The sequence below is a fragment of the Anolis sagrei genome, chromosome 8 (genome assembly GCF_037176765.1).
Source record: "Anolis sagrei isolate rAnoSag1 chromosome 8, rAnoSag1.mat, whole genome shotgun sequence".
Taxonomy (NCBI): Eukaryota; Metazoa; Chordata; class Lepidosauria; order Squamata; family Dactyloidae; genus Anolis; species Anolis sagrei.
Genome location: NC_090028.1, coordinates 29775680 through 29797030, shown reverse-complemented (window position 1 = coordinate 29797030; position 21351 = coordinate 29775680). Strand labels below are relative to the sequence as shown.

The 21351-nt window shown below is 44.5% G+C and overlaps 2 protein-coding genes across 3 annotated transcripts in view; both read right to left on the bottom strand.

The window, feature by feature from the left end:
* The window catches only part of TDRD12 (tudor domain containing 12), a 66363-nt gene extending 61518 nt beyond the window's left edge, over nucleotides 1-4845 (bottom strand). For both annotated transcript variants that reach the window (XM_060788021.2, XM_060788022.2), the window contains exon 1: nucleotides 4773-4845. The gene's annotated coding sequence lies outside the window, so the exon portion shown is untranslated. The remainder of the gene's footprint in view (nucleotides 1-4772) is intronic.
* Nucleotides 4846-10675: 5830 nt separating this feature from the next.
* NUDT19 (nudix hydrolase 19) lies at nucleotides 10676-21081 on the bottom strand. The gene is made up of 3 exons (XM_060788020.2): nucleotides 20304-21081; nucleotides 13980-14187; nucleotides 10676-11634 (listed from the first exon to the last, which is right to left on the bottom strand). The coding sequence occupies exons 1-3, from the start codon at nucleotides 21048-21050 to the stop codon at nucleotides 11399-11401; spliced, it is 1191 nt and encodes a 396-aa protein (XP_060644003.2). The 5' UTR covers nucleotides 21051-21081; the 3' UTR covers nucleotides 10676-11398.
* Nucleotides 21082-21351: the final 270 nt, after the last annotated feature.

Sequence of the window (21351 nt, the reverse complement as noted above, 5' to 3'; positions counted from 1 at the left end):
TCAGTACCCACAAGGGGGTCGCAAGGGGGTTTCAGAGGGGTCGCCAAAGACCATCAGAAAACATGTATTTCTGATGGTCTTAGGTACCCCTTTGGCAGAGAAACATGAAGATTTCTCCGCCTGTCCTCTTCCTTTTTGGAAACAGGCGGTGAACTTAACTCCGCCCCTTTAGAATGTTCGGCCCTGCTCTTCCCAACTGTCATTTTGTCTCCCAACCTTTTGAAATTCTGGGGCTATGCTAATCTGCATATGACCAATCAGCCTCCATATGCAAATAAATCCGGTCCCTCTGTTGCTATCCTCTCTTGTCTCTAACCTTCCTTATCTGCCCCCTGCGAACATAGAACTGACACTAAAATTTTCACACAGAATAACAAATTCGCTACACTGTCCTTCTTACCCCAAAGGGGACTCAGAGCGGCTTACAAGATATATATACATACAATATATTTTATTATTAGCATAGTACAATATCAGTATTAAATATTACTATATTGTACTATACCATTATACTGTAATATTGTATAATATATTGTCCATGCAAGGGAGAGCGCACGAGGCTGGAGAGAGGCTCACGCCAGCGAGTCTCTTCAAGGCACTCTGAACCCAGCCCACAATAGATCTGCACCAAACTTGACACACTACCTACATGGCCAACACTGAACACTCATGGGGTTGGGAGTTTTTGAATTCTGGGGGGTTTCTCCAACACCAAAAAGGAAGAGACGGACAGGTGGAGAGATCTTCAGCCTTCTCTGCCAAAGGGGTTCCTAAGACCATCAGAAATATATGTTTCCTAATTATCTTTGGCAACCCCTCTGAAATTCCCCTTGCGACGTCCCCCAGGGGTCCCAACCCACAGGTTGAGAAACACTGATCTAGACAAAGTTGTTTGAATTCAACTAAGAAGGCAACAGACACAACTGAAATCTACATAGGCTCAGTTCAGGTGTGACAATAAGCCATGCTTTATCACAGGGGTAGGAGGCACATTTGGTACTGGGCCAGAATGAAGAGAGAGGGGCCAGGGGACAGTTCTGTCTTTTCTCCTGCATATGTCATCAGTTGGGGATCCCTCCCCCCAGCACCAACTGCCGCTCTGGGCCAGAGTGAAGAGAGAGGGAGGCAGAAGACAGTTCCACCTTGTCTCCTGTGCTATGCTAACAATATAATATAATATAATATATTGTATACTAGCTGTCCCCTGCCACGCGTTGCTGTGGCCCACATGGGGGTTCTATGTGGGAGGTTTGGCCCAATTCTATAGTTGATGGGGTTCAGAATGCTCTGTGATTGTAGGTGAACTATAAATCCCAGCAACTACAACTCCCAAATGTCAAGATTCTATTTTCCCCAAACTCCACCAGTGTTCACATTTGGGCATATGGAGTATTCATGTAAAGTTTGGTTCAGATCCATAATTGTTTGAGTCCACAGTGCTCTCTGGATGTAGGTGAACTACAACTCCAAAACTCAATGTCAATACCCACCAAACCCTTCCAGCATTTTCTGTTGGTCATGGGAGTTCTGTGTGCCAAGATTGGTTCAATTCCATCGTTGGTGGGGTTCAGAATACTCTTTGATTGTAGGTGAACTATAAATCCTAGAAACTACAACTCCCAAATGACAAAATCAATTTTTTTTTAGTGAAGGACATACATTGGGTTGTTAGGTGTCTTGTGTCCAATTTTGTGTCAATTTGTCCAGTGGTTTTTGAGTTCTGTTAATCCCATAAACAAACATTACATTTTTATTTATATAGAAACATATAATATTTATAATATTATAATGTAATGTAATATAATACTACAACTACTAATAATAATATGATAATTATATATTTATATTACATGTAATATTACTAATTATATCACAATATCATGGTATAATACAATATAGTAATATTTAATACTGATATTGTGCTATGCTAATAATATATTAGATCCAAAAATGGTGGCACAACGAATGCAGGATATAGAGGCTCAGAAAGACATTGCCACCCTTAGTAAAGCCGGCTCACTGAAATGGTTAAGTCGCTTTAAACATACTTTTCAAACAGCCGAATACCTAAAGACAGAAATGCCTAAACATCTAAGGAGGGTATTCACTAGAACCCGATTCGAACAGACAGATACAATGGTTAAACATGGAAGGTTTAACCAAGTTCCACATAATGAACGTTTTTGTATCTGTGGGGCAACAGAGGTAGAGGATATTACACGTGTACTGTTTAATTGTATTTTGTACAACAAAGAGAGAAATCAATACCTCGGACCATTCATCATACAGAAGACTCACTGGGATCCCCATATCAAAAGTACATTCTTAATGGCTGCCCAGAATGCTAAGATAACACACCAAACAGCCCTTTTCCTTTATAAAGCAACGCAGCTGAGAACTGCGCATCTGGAGGCGATTGGGGTAAACTGTAGGGGTGACGCAGATATCTGAAGTGGATTGGGATTGTGTAATAGCTGGTCTATTTTAACCTTCATTTTAACCTTCGTTTTTAATTTTTGTAGTATGAAATTTTATCTTGACATTTTAATGATGATATTTTTAGTTATCTTTTAACCTAATCAGGTTTGAATGTGTGTTGGTTCGCTGTTGTGGGGGTCTTGGGATGGTGATTGTTGTCTGTTTGTGCACGTTTCTGTTTTTGTTTTTAATGTTGATGCGGTCAATAGACTATTCAATAAACTTTGCTTGCTTGCTATGCTAATAATATAATATATTGCATGTATATATATCTTGTAAACATTCGGGTGAGAAGGGTGGCATATAAATGTCTTAAATAAATAAATAAATTTGCCCTTTGCAGGACCCGGGATGGCAGCACCGCCTACTGCAGCCTCAGGCCCTTTGTTTTCCCCCCTCACCCGCTTAAGTGGAGAGAATGCTTCTGAAATATGGCCAAACTCATGGCAACCCACTCATTGAACTGTTTGTAACTTTTTGAGTGCTCCAGCTGGAGGTCAGCTGTGACCAGCAGTGCCTCAGAATTTGAAGAGGCACGAATGGAGGGCGAAAGAGACGAACATGCGTCAAGGCAACCCCGACCGAGACCGCTTTCCACCTGGAAACCAATGCCCTCTCTGCGGGAGAAGATGCAGATCAAGAATAGGGCTCCACAGTCACCTACGGACCCACCAGAACACTGATCCTGGAAGACTATCCTACTTGGCCAACGAGGGATTGCCTAAGTACGTAAGTAAGTAACTTTTTGTGTCATGGTAAAATGTTGCCAGTGTTTTGTAACTGGGGTTTCAGTTTGAAATACCCTGGACTACACAGACACACACACAAAGACACACACTTTTGGTCTCCCAAAATTGGGGAGTGACAGTCAGCCAAGCATAAGCAAGCCTGGGCCCTCCAGGTATTTTGGACTTCAACTCTCACATTCGCTGTTAGAAATTGTGGGAACTGAAGTCCAAAACATCTGGAGGGCCAAAGTTTGCCCACACCTGGCCTACTGTCACTCCCCAATTTTGGGAGACCAAAGAGGTATGCCTCTGTGTGTGTGTGTAGTGCAGGGTATTTCAAACCGATGGGCCCAACCAATTTCAAAACACTGGCAAAATGTTACCATGACACAAAAAGTTACTTACTTACTTACTTAGGCGATCCCTCGTTGGCCGAGTAGTATAGTCTTCCAGGATCAGTGTTCTGGTGGATCCGTAGGTGACTGTGGAGCCCTATTCTTGACCTACATCTTCTTCCGCAGTGAGGGCATTGGTTTCCAGGTGGAAGGCGGTGTCTGTCAGGGTTGGCTTGACGCACCTTCCTCTTGGCATGTTTGTCTCTTTTGCCCTCTATTCATGCATCTTCAAATTCTGCAGAACTGCTGGTCACAGCTGACCTCCAGCTGGAGCGCTCAAAAAGTTACAAACGGTTCAATGAGTGGGTTGCTATGAGCTTTCCAGGCTGTCTATTCCAGAAGCATTCTCTCCTGACATTTTACCCACATCTATAGAAGGCATCCTTAGAGGTTGAGAGGTCTGTTGGAAACTAGGCAAATGATTCAACATTCAAAAAGTGTTGTTGGAGGCCTTCAGGGCCGGAATCACGGGGCTGCTGTGAGTTTTCCGGGCTGTATGGCCATGTTCCAGAAGCATTCTCTCCTGACGTTTTGCCCACATCTATAGCAGGCATCTTCAGAAGTTGAGAGGTCTGTTGGAAACTAGGCAAATGGTTCAACGTTCAAAAAGTGTTGCCGAAGGCCTTCAGGGCCGGAATCACTGGGCTGCTGTGAGTTTTCTGGGCTGTATGGCCATGTTCCAGAAGCATTCTCTCCTGACGTTTTGCCCACATCTATAGCAGGCATCCTCAGTTGAGAGGTCTGTTGGAAACTAGGCAAATGGTCCAACGTTCAAAAAGTGTTGTCGAAGGCCTTCAGAGCCGGAATCACTGGGCTGCTGTGAGTTTTCCGGGCTGTATGTTCCAGAAGTATTCTCTCCTGACGTTTTGCCCACATCTATTTCAGGCATCCTCAGAGGTTGAGGGGTGTGAGTTGTTGCTGAGGGGGGGGGGGGGGAGGAAGAGACCTGAGGCTGTTAGGAATGGTGGGAGTTGAAGTCCAAAACATCTGAAGCTGAAGCGGCTGAGGGGGAAAAGGAAAGGGGCTGAGGCTTTTAGGAATGGTGGGTTGGCGTCCAAACCTAGAGGGAAGGCCCAAGTTGTCTGCTTTACTCAGAAACACACCTGTAAACCAAAGTCAGTAATGAAGGCCGGGGAGTTTTGAAGAAGAAACAGGCCCTCACTACCCTTACCTTCCAACGTCCGTCCCTCGCGCGCATGCGCGAACCTCAACCGCCTCTAATACCATGTCAGTCGCGCGCCCAGCACGAGGCGCTAAGTCTTCGCAGCACACGCATGCGCACTGATCTCCCTTTTTTCCCGCGCTTGAAATAAGGCCTGTTAGGAATTGGGCGGTACCATTTCTCGCCTGGGGGTGTGTGTGTGTGGAGACGCCGTGTTGGCCGCCCATTTCTCTCCCCGTTGAAAGAAAGGCACCGAGGCTTTGTAACTACAGAGTGGTTATTTCTCTAAAGCACTTCTCCTGGTGTTCTTCGCTTCCTTTTTGGTGCAATAAAAGAGGGGGAACATTAAGACACCCCCCCCCCATCCTTGGCAGTGGGAGGCGCCGCCAATCTCTCTCTGTCTCTCTCCCTGGTGCCCTGGGCTCCGTTTCTGGAGTCTGGAGGAGGAAAGGGCCTTCCGCTAAGAAGAACGCTGTTACTGGATTGACTGTTGCTAGGTGAAGTGGCCCTGGCTGGTTACTACTGGATTGACTTGCTATGTCTGATATTTTTAGGTTGACTGTTTCAAGGTGAAGTGGCCCTCTGTGATGTTACTGGTTTCGCTTTTATTTATCGTGTCATCACCAACCATACCATTGTGTTACAATTCTAACAGAACAAAACAAACACACAGATTAAAAAAAAACCCACAGAATTTGCAAATTTGGTATTTGGTTAAATGTCCTTTGACCAGTATCTGGCCACTTGGAATGCCTCTGGGGTTGCCGCAAGAAGGTCCTCCATTGTGCATGCGGCAGGGCTCAGGGTGCATTGCAGCAGGTGGTCTGTGGTTTGCTCTTCTCCGCACTCGCATGCCGAGGATTCCACCCTGTAGCCCCATTTCTTAAGATTAGAACATCAAGCAAAAAGTGGGCGCTAGAAACAACATCATACGAAAGCTGACTGGCACAACCTGGGGATCACAACCAGACACAGTGAAGACATCTGCCCTTGCGCTATGCTACTCTGCTGCTGAGTATGCATGCCCAGTGTGGAACACATCTCACCACACTAAAACAGTAGATGTGGCTCTTAATGAGACATGCCTTTGCTTGATGTTAAATTTGCTTGATGTTACCGGCTTTGGAACACCCTCCCCATAGAGGTACGATCAGCCCCTTCGCTGATGGTTTTTCGGAAAAGATTGAAGACATGGATGTTTAAACAAGCATTCGGTTAATCCGTTGTAACTAATTGTGATGACTAAGGATTGGTTATACACGGACGATGAATTTTGGATTACGATTCCAGTTATGAGATGCATAGGATTGTTATTGGTGGCCCAATAATTTGTACTGTATATGTGTTTTATGCTTTTAACTGAATATTGTTTTTTAAATGTTGTAAACCGCAATGAGTCGCCGATTTAGGCTGAGATATTAGCGGTATACAAGTGCATTAATAAATAAATAAATAAATAAATTAGCTCTGCATCTCGTGGTGCCAGAGCGCACTCTGTTCAGCACCTTCCAAGTCGGCCAGTCCTCTGCGTGCCCAGCGGGGAGTCTCTCATCTGGTATCAGCCATTGGCTGAGGTGCTGGGTTTGAGCCTGCCACCTTTAGACTCTCGCTTGCTGAGGTGTTCCGGCGAGTGTCTCTGTAGATCTAAGAAAACTATGTCTTGATTTAAGTCGTTGACATGCTGGCTGATACCCAAACAGGGGATGAGCTGGAGATGTCTCTGCCTTGGTCCTTTCACTATTGGCTGCTACTTCCCGGCGGATGTCAGGTGGTGCAATACCGGCTAAGCAGTGTTATTTCTCCAGTAGTGTAGGGCGCAGACACCCCGTGATAATGCGGCATGTCTCATTAAGAGCCACATCTACTGTTTTAGTGTGGTGAGATGTGTTCCACACTGGGCATGCATACTCAGCAGCAGAGTAGCATAGCGCAAGGGCAGATGTCTTCACTGTGTCTCGTTGTGATCCCCAGGTTGTGTCAGTCAGCTTTCGTATGATGTTGTTTCTAGCGCCCACTTTTTGCTTGATGTTCGGGCAGTGCTTCTTGTAGGTCAGAGCACGGTCCAAAGTGACTCCCAGGTATTTGGGTGCGCTGCAATGCTCCAGTGGGATCCCTTCCCAGGTAATCCTCAGAGCTTGGGATACTTGTGTTCTTAAGGTGAAAGGCGCATGTCTGTGTTTTAGATGGATTAGGGATCAGTTGGTTTTCCCTGTAATAGGCAGTAAGAGCACCTAGAGCTTCGGAGAGCTTCTTTTCAACCATCTCTGGTTTCGCTGATGCAAGGCCATTGGCTGCTGCTAAGTCAAGGGGTCCTCTGTTACAGAGATGGCCGGTTGCTAGGTAAAGTAGCCCTCTGTGTTGTTACAGGGGTGGCTGTTGCTAGGTGAAGTGACCCTGCTTGATGTTATGGGGTGGAGTGGCCCGTGATGTTACTGGGAAGTCTGTTGCTAGGCGGAGTGGCCCTGCCTGATGTTACTAGGGTGGCTGTTGCTAGGTAGAGTGGCCCCTGTGGTGTTACTGGGGTGGCTGCTGCTATGTGAAGTGACCCTGCTTAATTTTATTGGGGTGGCTGTTGCTAGGTGGGGTGGCCCCTGTGATGTTACATGGGTGGAAGTTGCTAGGTTGAGTGATCGTGTCTGATATTACTGGGTTGGCTGTTTCTAGGTGGAGTGGCCCTGCCTAAGGTTACTGGAGTGGCTGTTGCTAGTTGGAGTGGCCCAGCCTGGTGTTACTGGGTTAGCAGTTGCTATGTGGAGTGGCCCTGCCTGATGTTACTAGGTTGGCCGTTGCTAGGTGGGGTGGCCTTTGCAGTGTTACTAGGTGGAGTGGCCCCTGTGATGTTACATGGGTGGATGTTGCTAGGTTGAGTGATCGTGTCTGATATTACTTGGGTGGCTGTTCCTAGGTGGAGTGGCCCCGCTTAAGGTTACTGGAGTGGCTGTTGCTAGGTGGAGTGGCCCTGCCTGGTGTTATTGGGTTAGCAGTTGCTATGTGGAGAGGCCCTGCCTGATGTTACTAGGTTGGCCGTTGCTAGGTGGAGTGGCCCCTGCAGTGTTACTAGGTTGGCTGTTACTAGGTGGAGTGGCGCCTGTGATGTTACAGGGGTGGATGTTGCTAGGTTGAGTGATCGTGTCTGATATTACTGGGTTGGCTGTTTCTAGGTGGAGTGGCCCCGCTTAAGGTTACTGGGTTGGCTGTTGCTAGGTGGAGTGACCCTGCCTGGTTTTATTGGGTTAGCAGTTGCTAGGTGGAGAGGCCCTGCCTGATGTTACTAGGTTGGCTATTGCTAGGTGGAGTGACCCCTGCAATGTTACTAGGTTGGCTGTTACTAGGTGGAGTGACCCCTGTGATGTTACAGGGGTGAATGTTGCTAGGTTGAGTGATCGTGTCTGATATTACTGGGTTGGCTGTTTCTGGATGGAGTGGCCCTGTCTGATGTTACTGGGTTGGCTGTGAAGTGTCTGGGTTAGCTGTTGGTAGGCGGAGTGGCCCTGTCTGTTGTTGCTGGGTTGGCTCATGCTAGGTGGCCTCTGATGTTACTGGCTTGGCTGTTGCAAGATGAAGTGGCCCTCTGTGATGTCACTGGGTGTGTATGAAGGGAAGAAGGGAAGGAAGGAAAAACACACAAAGAGAGCCGCATTGTGACTTTGTGAGATAGGCCCTCTCGGAGGTGGAGAAAGGCGAGGGGAAGCACGGAGCACATTAAGGGCTGTCTTTTGCACACTTGTGGATGTTTTTGCACACTTATTGTCTGGCCGCTGCAGTTTCAAGCTATTTATTTGTTTACTTCATTTATATACCACTTTTCTCAGCCCTTGGGCGACTCAAAGGGGTTAACAATAGCAAAATTCAATGCTCAACATCATTAAAAGAGTTAAAAAACAGTTAAAAACAATCACATAATAAACAATAAATCAAGCTAGCCCTATCTACACTGAGCAATCTATTCAATTTGAAGCAGTGATGAGTGTCTATAGGGCCATACTGACCATTAGAGTGAAGTCTTCCCTCCACTTCTATTGCTTGCATTTTAATGGATGACTTGGATTCGTAAAAGTATCAGTGAGAAGCAGAAATTCAACAAAGCTACAGCAATGTTTCTTGAGGTTGTTTATTCTTGCATTCGTTGCAACACCTTTTTAATCTGTGACATATCAGTTTGAATGTACTTTCTGAAACCACAGAAGTTTGAATTGGTGTCATCAGTATTTCATAAGTTTGCACTATTGAGTGCTTTTGTGAGCCACCTTGAGTCCCTTTGGGGAGATGGTGGTGGGATATAAATAAAGTATTATTATTATTATTATTATTATTTGATACACAACAAGATTAGTACATAGCAAACAAGATCACAATGCTGGCTTCCCAAGTGTTTAGAGCTGTGTGATGTATCAGCGAATAATGCATACAGATCCAAGTAGGGTGGCCTTTTGCAGCTGACAGATGGTAATTTTGTCAGCGCCGATGGTTTTTAAGTTCAGGGCAAGGTCTTTAGGCACTGCACCCAGTGTGCTGATCACTACTGGGACCCCCATTATTGGCTTTGCAGTTCTATCTTTAAATCCTCGGATCGTGTCCGCTTTTCCAGCTGTTTCTCTTCAATCCTGCTGTCTCCTGGGATTGCAACATGGACAATCCATACTTGTGAGGTCAGGAGTATTCTGCTGCAAAACTCTGTCAGTCTGAATTCAAAAGTCCCAGAGTAGTTTGACGTATTCATTTTCCATAACTTTTTCCGGCTTGTGATCCCACCAGTTCTTTGTCGCAGGCAGATGGTATTTGTGACACAAGTTCCAATGAATCATCTGAGCAACGGTGTTGTGCCTCTGCTTGTAGTCTGTCTGTGCGGTCTTCTTGCAGCAACTGAGGATGTGATCCATTGTTTTGCTTACTTCCTTGCAGAGTCTACACTTGGGATCTGTCGTCGACTTTTCAATTCTGGCTTTGATGGCATTGGTTCGAATGGCTTGTTCTTGGGCTGCCAGAATCAGGCCCTCCGTCTCCTTTTTCAAAGTTCCATTTGTGAGCCACATCCAAGTTTTTTCCTTGTCCAGTTTTGCTGTTTTTCCCAGGAACTGTCCATGGAGAGCCTTCTTTTGCCAGTTTTCTCTTCTGCTCTGCATTGTATTTTTACGGTATTTACTCTTTGTCTTTTGCACTTTAAGCAGTTTTCTACTATTGACTTCCATCAATGTTGATTGTTGACTGCCTTTCCCATCATCTGTCAGTGCAAGTTTCTCTTCTTCTACCACTTGTTTCACTTACAAAAGCCCTCTGTCTCCTGGTTTTCTGGGCAGTTTAAGTCTTCCAACATTACTACATAAGTGGATTGTCATCAGTTTTCTTGTTTTTCTGTCCAGATCATCCAGTTTTGCTTGCGTCCAGTTCACAATTCCAGCCGTGTATCTGATGGCAGGGGTGGCCCAGGTGTTGATAGCCTTGATTGTATTTCCACCATTTAATTTGCTCTTCGGAATTTTTCTGACCCTTAGGACATATTCTTTGCTGACCACATTTTTCACATGTTCATGCTTGATATTGTCCAGCTGTAGTATGACTGCACTTTTATGGTTTGTCCACTTGGCATCTCTATGTCCTCGCTATAATTTTCCCATTCTTTAATGCCACTGTGGCATATTTGTCTAGGCTGAACTCCATACTGTTGTCAGTGCGGAAGATTCTGTGTTGGTCAGTGACTGTATGACGATGATGATGATTATATGGTACTTAGGAGCCACACACAACCCACAGGCATCACATTGAACATCCTAAAAATATAACAAGATGGAAAATGTGTTGTTTTTTTTAATCTAGCAAGTTCCTAGCACCATAATACCTTATATTTGGGCTGTATTCTTAGTCCGAAAATAATGTAAACTTCAGAAAGTGTAAAGTAGAAAGTAGAAAAGACGTTGCTGAAAATTAAAATTTATTTTTAACAACTGTTCAAGCAAACAATAAATTAAGAGTCACACCAAATGGCTAATGTTCAAATATATATCATTTGGCGTTTTTGAAATTAAAATACTGAATAAATACAGGAATTAAAATAAAATATTGCATAAATAATATGAAACAATATATTCGCTTTATAAGGTCACAATTGGATGGCACAACACTGGTTTGTATGTCTATCAAAGTGCTTTCCAGTTTCAAAAATAGAACTTCTGAGTATTATATCAATAGTAGTCAATTGAGTTTAAGTTCATTTGTAAGATTGGAATCCTAAGGGCAGCAAATGTGAACTAACTCAGTGAGGTTAAACAAGCTGATATGTCTCTATACTTTCAGCTAAAAACTAAAGTAATTTAAGCTACTGAACTATTTTATACTAAATGATTTCAGCTTATCATACTGATGTATGACCTCTGGGCTGTTCATGGCAAAATATTGCCATGCTGGCACTTTAGTGATCTCAATACATAAATGTATAAATTAAGGTAAAATTTGTAAGGCCCAGAACTATCACATTTGAACAAACATTTAGCAGAAAAATGAAGCCTGTATCATTTGCAGCAAGCTTGGGGTGTGTTAAGTAAAATGGCACAAGCACCCTGAGCTGCCATATAGGTTGTTCTATATAAAAATATATTAACTGTTTTTAAAATGCCAGTGCCTAGAATAATAGAAAAATATTATAATCTGCTATTACAGTCTGCACTATTTCCATTTTTAGAATCCATATGTTGTGGATTGATATGTTTGTATTTTTGTTGGATGTTCGCATAGACAGTAATATTATGAGGGCCTCGTAGCACCATTCGGTGAAGTTTCTTAACACCTTTCATTAGTTCTTCAATCTTTTTATTGGATGTCAAAGTTGGTTTCCTTTCTCCTGTGAGATCAGGGTCTTCTGGGTATAACTCATCACCTTAAAAAAAGAAGAAATTATATATAAATTAGTATTTTAGTGATAATCTTGGTACCTCTCAGTCAAGCACTGAAAGGGTTAAATGGATGCAGTGAAAGAGCTGCAGGTCTACATAAGCAAGTGTGCCTGTAGCTTACTTGTAGTCAGTCTGAGGTAAACCTCAGTGGGAGAAAGGTCTCAGTTGGTGAGATAGGTCTCACAGTGTAAGGTAGGCCTTAGTCTATGAAAAGGCCTGCTGTGAGAAGCTTCAGTGAAAGAAGCCCCAGGTTGAAGACCTGGTGTGTAAAGCTCCCATATAAAGGCTGCTGTGTGTAAAACGCTACAGTGTGAAATTCCAGTATATGTAAGTTTGTTGTGAGCGAAGGCTCTGTGAGAGTAGTCAGTCTGAGGTAAACCTCGGTGGGAGAAAGGTCTCAGTCTGTGAGGTAGGCCTTAAGTCTATGAGAAGGCCAAGTGTGAGAAAACTCCAGTGTGAAGGCTGCTATGTGTAAAGCTACTATGTGTTTGTTTATTTGTGTTATGGAAATTTTTGTAAATAGTGCAACAATATTATTTTACTACAAAGAAAAGCCTTCTAAGAAAGAGATAAGATTGGTCTGTGTATTTTTGTTGTTTTTATCACTTTGGGTTACTAGTACTGGGTCATGCTGTTGCTGATAAGTTACTCTGCCATGCATTTGTCATTAAGCCGACTTGCCCAACATTTTTTACAAAGGCTGTCAATCAATACTCATGTATAAATAAACTTCATGTCTAAAAGGAGTGGGTTTTGGAGCCAAAATGATGGATTTTGACATGACCTGCCAATACTGCTGCAAGCAGTGGTGGGCAAAAAAAAAAAAAAGGAAGAGGCCATTTAAGTTGGAAGTGCTTTATATATGGTGACAGGGCCATTGCCAAAAAGCGTATGTAGCTCTCAGACTAACTCCCCGGTTCCCAGTGTGGGGCATTTGATTTTTAAGGGATGCAATTTGAGAATGAGTTATGAACAGTGATTTTTTTTTTGCGTTCCTTATGGTTCTAGGGGCCGTATATACAGTATATAAAAATACACTCTGACATACACATTTTAAAAATGAAAAATAAAATGTCCACGGTGGTCAGCCAGTGACAATGGAGAAGAGGAAACCCCACTCATAGAGAGAGAGAGAGAGAGAGAGGAGAGAGCATAAGAGTTCACTAGAAAGAATGCTTGAGCCCAGAAAAGGGAGGCAGGCCACTTTCATGCCAAATAGTCACACTTCTCCTCTCAGGGTTCTTTCAACACAACAAGAACAGACACCACTCTCTTGTTTCTCTGTAATAACATGAGTATGCAATGGAGAACCGAAATAGCAATATTTGTTCTCTTGTGTATGAAAGTGCAACCAGATGGTGACTGGGCATCCCCATATCTTCCCTCGACTACTACATTAGTATGTTCTTGAATTGGGAAAGAGAAAAGTTGTGCAAGGATGGATTAAACACCTCCTTCTGCAATATACCCAAAATAGCACACCATCTATGTTAGAAATATTAAAAAATAATTAGGTATTTTTAACTACAAAAATATGAGTCAGGCGCTGAAAGGGTTAAATGGATACAATGACTCAGCAAAAGCTGCAGTTCAATATAAGCAGGTGCGCTTGTGGTTTAGCAGCCCTCAAGTCTGTGAGAGTTCTCTGTGGGAAAAGAGGCCTCTGTATGAGAAGGCCTCAGTGTTAGTTCACCTCAGTGGGAGAAAGGTCTCAGTCTGAGAGAGCCCTCAGTGTGAGGTAGGCCTCAGTGTGAGTAGGCCTGGTGTGAATAGTTTCTATGAGAGAAATCCCAGGTTGAAGGCCATCATGTGTGAAGCCTCAGTGTGAAGGTTGCTGTGTGTATAAAGCTCCTGTGTAAATTTGGTGTGAGAAGAGGCTCTAAGAGTGAAGCTATTTATCTGCATGAGAAATAAGCCCTGCGTGGAAGCAAAGAAGGAAGTGTAAAGAACTTTATTTGTGTTATGAAAAGCTTGTTTTTGTAAATAGTGCAACCATATTACTTTGCTTTAAAGAAAAGTCTCTTATGGAGGAGATAACATTGGTCTGTGTGTTTTTGTTCTTTTTATCACTTATGGCTACTGGCGCTGGGTCATGCTGCTGCTAATAAGTTACTCTGCTGTACATTTATGAGGAGGATCTTTCGTTAATACGCCCACTTGCCCAACAATAAACACCTTCTTCTGCAATATTCCCAAAATAGCACACCATCTTTCCCTTTGAGTGCATCTGGTTTTGAGCACCAACCAAATTCTGCAACATATCACCTGAAGATAGTAAATAAACTCTATCACCACTTAAATAACTAACTCAAACATCATTTTTATCTACCTGGTAAAATATGTATCTGGCCATCTGAAGCAACCAATACAACAGGCATCCAGCGTTCACATCCTTCTAAAGCTCGCTCAGAGCCAAAAGTGTGCAGATCATGAAGTGTTGAGAAATTGCAGAGTCTGCATAACTCGTAGAACTGTGGTGGTGCTATCCAGATGTCTTGAGACTTAAACAGTTCAAAAGCTTCTAAGGGTGATGACCACTGAAAAAGAAAGAAGCTTTAGATAATCTACATAGTTTGAAGTTCCCAATGATACATATTTGAATCATTTTGATTGCTTAATTGTGTTTCAACAATGGAAATTCACTGGGTGAGTTTGGGCAAGCCACACAGTCTCAGCCTCAGAGGAAGGAAATGAAAAAACTTACTCTGATTAAATGTTGCCAAGAAAACCCTCCAATAAGATCACCATAGATTGGAATTGACTTAGAGGTATACAGTATCTTCCTATTAGATTAAAATGGCATTCTGTGTCTCCAATGTTAAAGTCAGAGCTCATTCTGTTTTGAAGACTTACACTATGAGCCAATATGGTTTAATAGTTTGAGCACTGGACTATGACTCCAGAGACCAGGACTTCAATCCCTGCTCAGCCATGGAAACCAGTTGAGTGATGAAACAGTGCATTAGATCAAAACGGAGCAAATTTATGTAATTGTGAAAGTCATTGCAAAACGTGGTGATGAAAACCAGTACCTTCTAGATGCCAATGAACCCTGTGGCCATGATGCAAACAGCAACACAGCTGGATCCAAAACAGATACAGATACCTTCATGCATATATCTTCCTTGGACAGTCTGGTAGTTGGTCCCAATAATAAACTATTAATACAAGATTAAAATACTGTGAAGACTTTTAAATTTTATAATTATTTCATCTGTTTTATGAAATATTTTTGTTCCCAATTAAGGTCCATATTGTTAGCTGCATAAAACCAATTTCCTAACACATTTTATTTTCCTACAATACAAAATGTGTTCATTTACACATTCAAATATGTAAATCAGTGTTTCTCAACCTGGGATTTGGGACCCTGGGGGGGGGGGTCATGAGGGGGGTGTCAGAAGGGTCACCAAAGACCATCAGAAAACATATATTTCTGGTGGTCTTGGGAACCCCTTTGGCAGAGAAGGCTGAAGATCTCTCTGCCTGTACTTCTACTTTTTGGAAACAGACAGCAAATCCTCCCACCAAAAGCCCGCCTCCACTGTGATCAATGCTAAGGTTTCCCACCAAAATGGAACTTTAGAGGAGAGTCTACTGAACAAGCCCGTACCTGCCACATACTAGTACTGCCATCTGTTGAGGAGTTACGTAGGTGAAGGCATTACTTTTCATTCAACCCTCGTAAATTAAACTTTACTGCAATTATCTGCCATCAAAAGTGGCAGAATAGTACAGCATCATTTCCTGCAACTCTTTCAAAAGTCACTTTTGGGGGACTGAAAGCTACTGTTGCTGTCGTTCATTCATTCAGTCGTTTCTGACTCTTCGTGACCTCATGGACCAGCCCACGCCAGAGCTCCCTATTGGCCGTCACCACCCCCAGCTCTTTCAAGGTCAATCCCGTCACTTCAAGGATCCCATCCATCCATCTTGACCTTGGTTGGCCCCTCTTCCTTTTCCCTTCCATTTTCCACAGCATAATTGTCTTCTCTAAGCTTTCCTTTCTTCTCATGTTACTCCCTACGAAAGAGAGCCATTGACTCAATGGTCAGTTCCCACTGATTATGGGACTAACACAGGTTGAGTATTCAAAATCTTAGGGACCAGAAACATTTTGAATTTTTAAAATAGGTACAGTACATCTGCATATGTATAATGACAGATCTTTGAGGTGGGACTGAAATATACATGGAACCAAGTTTGTGTACACTGAACCATCAAAAATGTAAACGTGTCACAATCTCAGGCACCCATGGGATGATTTTGGAGCATCTTGGTATTCTAGATAAAACATATTCAACATGGAATATGATTTTGGCTGTGGATTACACCTCCCTTCATTAGCGTATCATTAGCGTATCATTACCAGTGAAGAGGAGGCTATGTTTCAACACCAAGGAGTCATCTACATCCACCACTTAATGCAGTTTAAAACTGAGGTGCATGGACAACAAATGTGCAGATTTAATAAGGATTCCTTCATCACAATATGTAAGTCATTAATAAAATCATTGAAGAGCTTTGGACCCAGAACTGAACCCTGCAGCACTCCACTTGAAATCCCATTCCAACTGGAAGCGAAGCTATTACCCTTGTGGTGTCTCCTTTGCTGTCTGTGCCCCTGTTCAGAAGATCTCACTTGCCTTTCTGTCCCTGTAATCATTGGATTTTGACAAATGTGGCTTGTTGTGGAAACCAGGAATGGAGATAAAACTTCAATGGGGCCCCTTTTCCCTAGGATAATAACTCTTTCAGGAGTGATTTCCCTTCCAAGAGGTAGATTTCTCTCATTTCCTGTTGTCTCACCCCCATTCGGAACTGCATTGTAAGTTGGATGTTTGCAACTTGGGGACTGTCTGTACTACTACTACTAGTAGAACTACTAACACTATGCTGCTCTGAGATCTGAGTGAAGAGAGGGGCCAGGAAGGCTGTTCCATCTTGTCTCCTGCACTGTGCTTATAATATAATATATTGTATAAAGGTAAAGGTAGTCCCCTGACATTAAGTCCAGTCATGTCTGACTCTGGGGTGTGGTGCTCATCTCTATTTCTAAGCTGAAGAGCCAGCGTTGTCCGTAGACACCTCCAAGGTCATGTGGCCGGCATGACTGCATGGAGTGCTGTTACCTTCCCACCGGAGCGGTACCTATTGATCTACTCACATTTGCATGTTTTAAAACTGCTAGGTTGGCAGAAGCTAGGGCTGACAGCGGAAGCTCACGCCGCTCCCCGGAATCGAACCTGCGACCTTTCGATCAACAAGCTCAACAGCTCAGTGCTTTAACCCACTGCGCCACCGGGGGCTCCTAATATATTGTATACACATATCATATTGATAATATTATAATGTAATACAATATAATACTAACAGTACTAATAGTAATATGATATTATAATTATATATTTTATATTACATGTAATATTACTAATAATATTACAATATAATGGTATAGTACAATATAGTAATATATAATATTAATATTGTGCTATGATAATATAATATATTGCATTTACATTTTACTTGTAAGTCACTCTGAGTCCGCTTCGGGGTGAGAAGGGCGGCGTAGAAATGTCATAAATAAATAAATAAAATACTACTACTACTACTACTACTAATAATAATAATAATAATAATATTCTGCCTGGGAGTCTGGTGTGGTCTCCTTCCTTGGAGGCTTTTAAATAGGGGCTGGATGGCCATCAGTGGGGGCTGCTTTGATTGTGTTTTTTCTGCATGGCAGAAGGGGGTTGGACTGGATAGCCTTTGGGAATCCCTTCCAACTCTATATTTTAAATGTTTCATCAAACACTTAAAATATTACACCATCTAACATGATTTTTGTTCCTGGGTTATAAATATAATTTTCTAATTGGTTCTATCATGAAAAAAACATGGAAAAGGGATTCTATGTCCTGATATATTACGTTGCCCTATCACCCAGTGGTTTTAAAATTGTAACCTTTTAAATTGGCCCTGCCCACTATGTTCATTTTTAGTGTTCTAATGTTTTGATTTTATATTGTTGCGCTGTTTATTTATATTGGTTTTATATTTTATATTGTTTTATTTTCTTATTTTCTGTTGTGATCTTGTGTTATTTTACTGATATGCATGGCCTCATGTAAGCCGCCCCGGGTCCCTTTGGGGAGATGGTGGCGGGGTATAAATAAAGTTTATTATTATTATTATTATTATTATTATTATTCAATTTCCTTCTCTCGTGGTTTTCAAGCATAGGCTGGATGGCTATCCTGGACTCATCACTTATGCTTGAAGCTCAGGTGTCGGGGGTGGCCGGGAGGGCTTTCGCACAATTAAGACTCGTGTGCCAGCTGCGACCATACCTCGTGAAGTTGGATCTGGCCAGGGTGGTCCACGCTTTAGTCACCTCCAGATTGGATTACTGTAATGCACTCTACATGGGGCTGCCTTGAAAACAGTTTGGAAATTTCAATTAGTACAGGCGGCATCCAGGTTACTAACTGGTGCGACTTACAGGGAGCGGTCAACCCTCCTGTTTAAGGAGCTCCACTGGTTGCCGTTCATTTTCCAGTCCCAATTCAAGGTGCAGGTTCTTACAAAGCCCTGAACGGTTTGTGACCCGCCTACCTGTGTGACAGCATCTCTGGGTATGAACCCACACGATCTCTTCGTTCATCTGGAGAGGCCCTACTCACAATCCCACCTCCATCGCAAGCGCGATTGGTGGGGACAAGGGATAGGGCCTTCACGGTGGTGGCCTCTCGGCTCTGGAACACGCTCCCCAAGGACATTAGGCATGCCCCAACTCTGGCAGTCTTCAAGAGGAGCCTGAAAACGTGGTTGTTCCAGTGTGCCTTCCCAGAATAAGAAAACTCTAAGCAACATGTCCCTAATCGCACTTTACTAATGATCTAGGATTGTCTGCTCGCTTCATCCCCTCTCCAAATACCTATCCTAGTTATATGTCACCTTGTCATGCCCAGCATTTTTAAAATTTTAATTATTACATTTGGCCCTGCCATAGATTTTTAATGCATCGTGGTGTTATTGTTACTGTTTATTCCTTTGTTTATGAGTTTGTCTGTATTGTTGTTGTTGCATTTTTACTGATGTATTGCTTGCATGCTGGTCGCTTCTGATCTACACAGAGACACTCGCTGGAACACCTCAGCAAGCGAGAGTCCAAAAGTGGCAGTCTCAAACTCAGCACCTCAACCAATGGCTGATACAAATGAGAGACTCCCTCCTGGGCACACAGAAGACTGGGCGACTTGGAAGGCATTGAACAGACTGCGCTCTGGCACCACGAGATGCAGAGCCAACCTTCAGAAATGGGGCTACAAAGTGGAATCCTCAACATGCGAGTGTGGAGAAGAGCAAACCACTGACCACCTGCTGCAATGCAACCTGAGCCCTGCCACATGCACAATGGAGGACCTTCTTGCAGCAACACCAGAAGCACTCCCAAGTGGCCAGATACTGGTCAAAGGACATTTAACCAGCTACCAAACTCACAAGTTGTGTATCTTTCTGTTTGTTTGCTTTGTTCTGTTAGAAATGTAATATAATGGACTGGTTGCTCTGACACGACAAATAAATGCTGATGTATTTGGGCTCGGCCTCTTGTAAGCCACACTGAGTCCTTCGGGAGATGGTAGTGGGGTATAAATAAAGGTTTATTAGTGTGGCCAGGAAATCAGAAGACGCTTACTTCTTGGGAGGAGAGCAATGTCCAGTCTCGATAAAATAGTAAAGAGTAGAGACATCAGACTGGCAACCAAGATCCATTGCCTAGTCAAAGCCATGGTATTCCCTGTAGTAACCTACGGATGTGAGAGCTGGACCTTAGGGAAGGCTGAGCGAAGGAAGATCGATGCTTTTGAGCTGTGGTGTTGGAGGAAAGTGCTGAGAGTGCCTTGGACTGCGAGAAGATCCAACCAGTCCATCCTCCAGGAAATAAAGCCCGGCTGCTCACTGGAGGGAAGGATACTAGAGACAAAGTTGAAGTACTTTGGCCACATCATGAGGAGACAGCAAAGCCTAGAGAAGACAATTATGCTGGGGAAAGTGGAAGGAAAAAGGAAGAGGGGCCGACCAAGGGCAAGATGGTATTCCGCAAAAAAGTGAAGACCTGGCTGTTTGAGCAGGCGTTCCAATAATTAGTGCAATGATTGGTTAATGAACACTGGAATGGAACAATGGATGACGAATCTGGAACATGTTTTTGATGACGAGACGACAGTGAATGGGTATTGTAGTAACTGTTTATTAATTGTGTAATGTGTTAGGTTGTTAACTGTTTCTATACTGTAGCACTGAATTTCTGCTGTTCGTATTTGTTGTGAACCACTGTGAGTCGCCTTCGGGCTGAGAACAGTGGTATATAAGTAAGGTAAATAAATAAATAAGATGGATGGATTGCATCCTTGAAGTGACTGGACTGACCTTGAAGGAGCTGGGGGTGGCGACGGCCGACAGGAAGCTCTGGCGTGGACTGGTCCATGAGGTCACGAAGAGTCGGAGACGACTGAATGAATGAACAACAACAACATCATCAAGCAGAAGCTGGATGGCCATCTGTTGGGAGAGCTTTGATGGTGCTCTCCCTGCCTGACAGAAAGGAGTATGAGTATGAGGACTGCTTGGGCTGGGGGGCGTCTCTCACCTGGCAGGCGGTGACCTCTCCGTCCTGCTCGTGGGCGCCGTGCGGGGGGTGCGGCGGGGGCGCGTGGGCGAGGCAGCAGAGGAAGAAGGCGGTGTCGTACCTGCGCCCGCCCTTCCCGGCCAGGGCGCGCGGCGTGAGCCAGTTGCTCCACTCGCGCAGGGCCCAGATGTTGGGCACCAGGCCCAGGCGGCGGCACAGCGCCAGGAAGACTCCCGGCTGCCTCTGCACCTTCCGCCGCCACTCGGCCAGCTCCGGGCCCGTCAGCGGGAGCTGCTCCGGGGGAAGCAAGCGCGGGGTAAACCCTTCCGACGAGGAAGAGGCCGCGATGGCGGCTTCGGCCTGGTCCCGCTCGGTCACGAGGAGCAGGCCGGCCTCCTCGAAGGTCTCCCGGATGGCACAAAGGCGGAAGGCTACGTCTCCGGGCAAGGCCGGGCCCAATTCGGGGCGCTCGGCGGCGAAGAGCGGCGCCTTTGGGCCTCTCCTGGGGCCTAGGCCGCACAGAGGCGCCGGGCCCGGCAGCAGCGCCCACCACTCCGGGGAGAAGTCCGCCGCGTCGGCCACGCCGCCCGGGAAGACGTGGGCGCTCGGCAGGAAGGCGCTGCGGGGGCTCCGGCGGAGGAGAAGCACCTGGTAGTCGAAGCGGCGCGCCGAGGGGGAGGAAGGGGAGGCCGAGCCGCCGCCAGAAGCGCCTCCCGCCGCCAGAAGCACCGTCGCCGCCTCACGCCAAAGCCGCGCGCGAGCTGACATCCTGAGGCTGAGGCCGACTTCAGCTGCGTCATCGCCCCGCGACGCCCTCCCTCACTCACTCACTGTCTCGCGCCGCGCAACGCCTCCTCTGCCAGCACTGCTCTGCAGCGACCCCTCGCGGGAGGGAGGGGCTATTTTCACCCAAAGCACCACACAGTTCATCTCTCTCTCTCTCTCTCTCTCTCTCTCTATCATCTATCTATCATCTATCTATCTATCATCTCTCTATCTATCTAATCTATCTATCTTATTTATTTATTTATTTATTTATTTATTTACTGCGCTTATATACCACAATTCT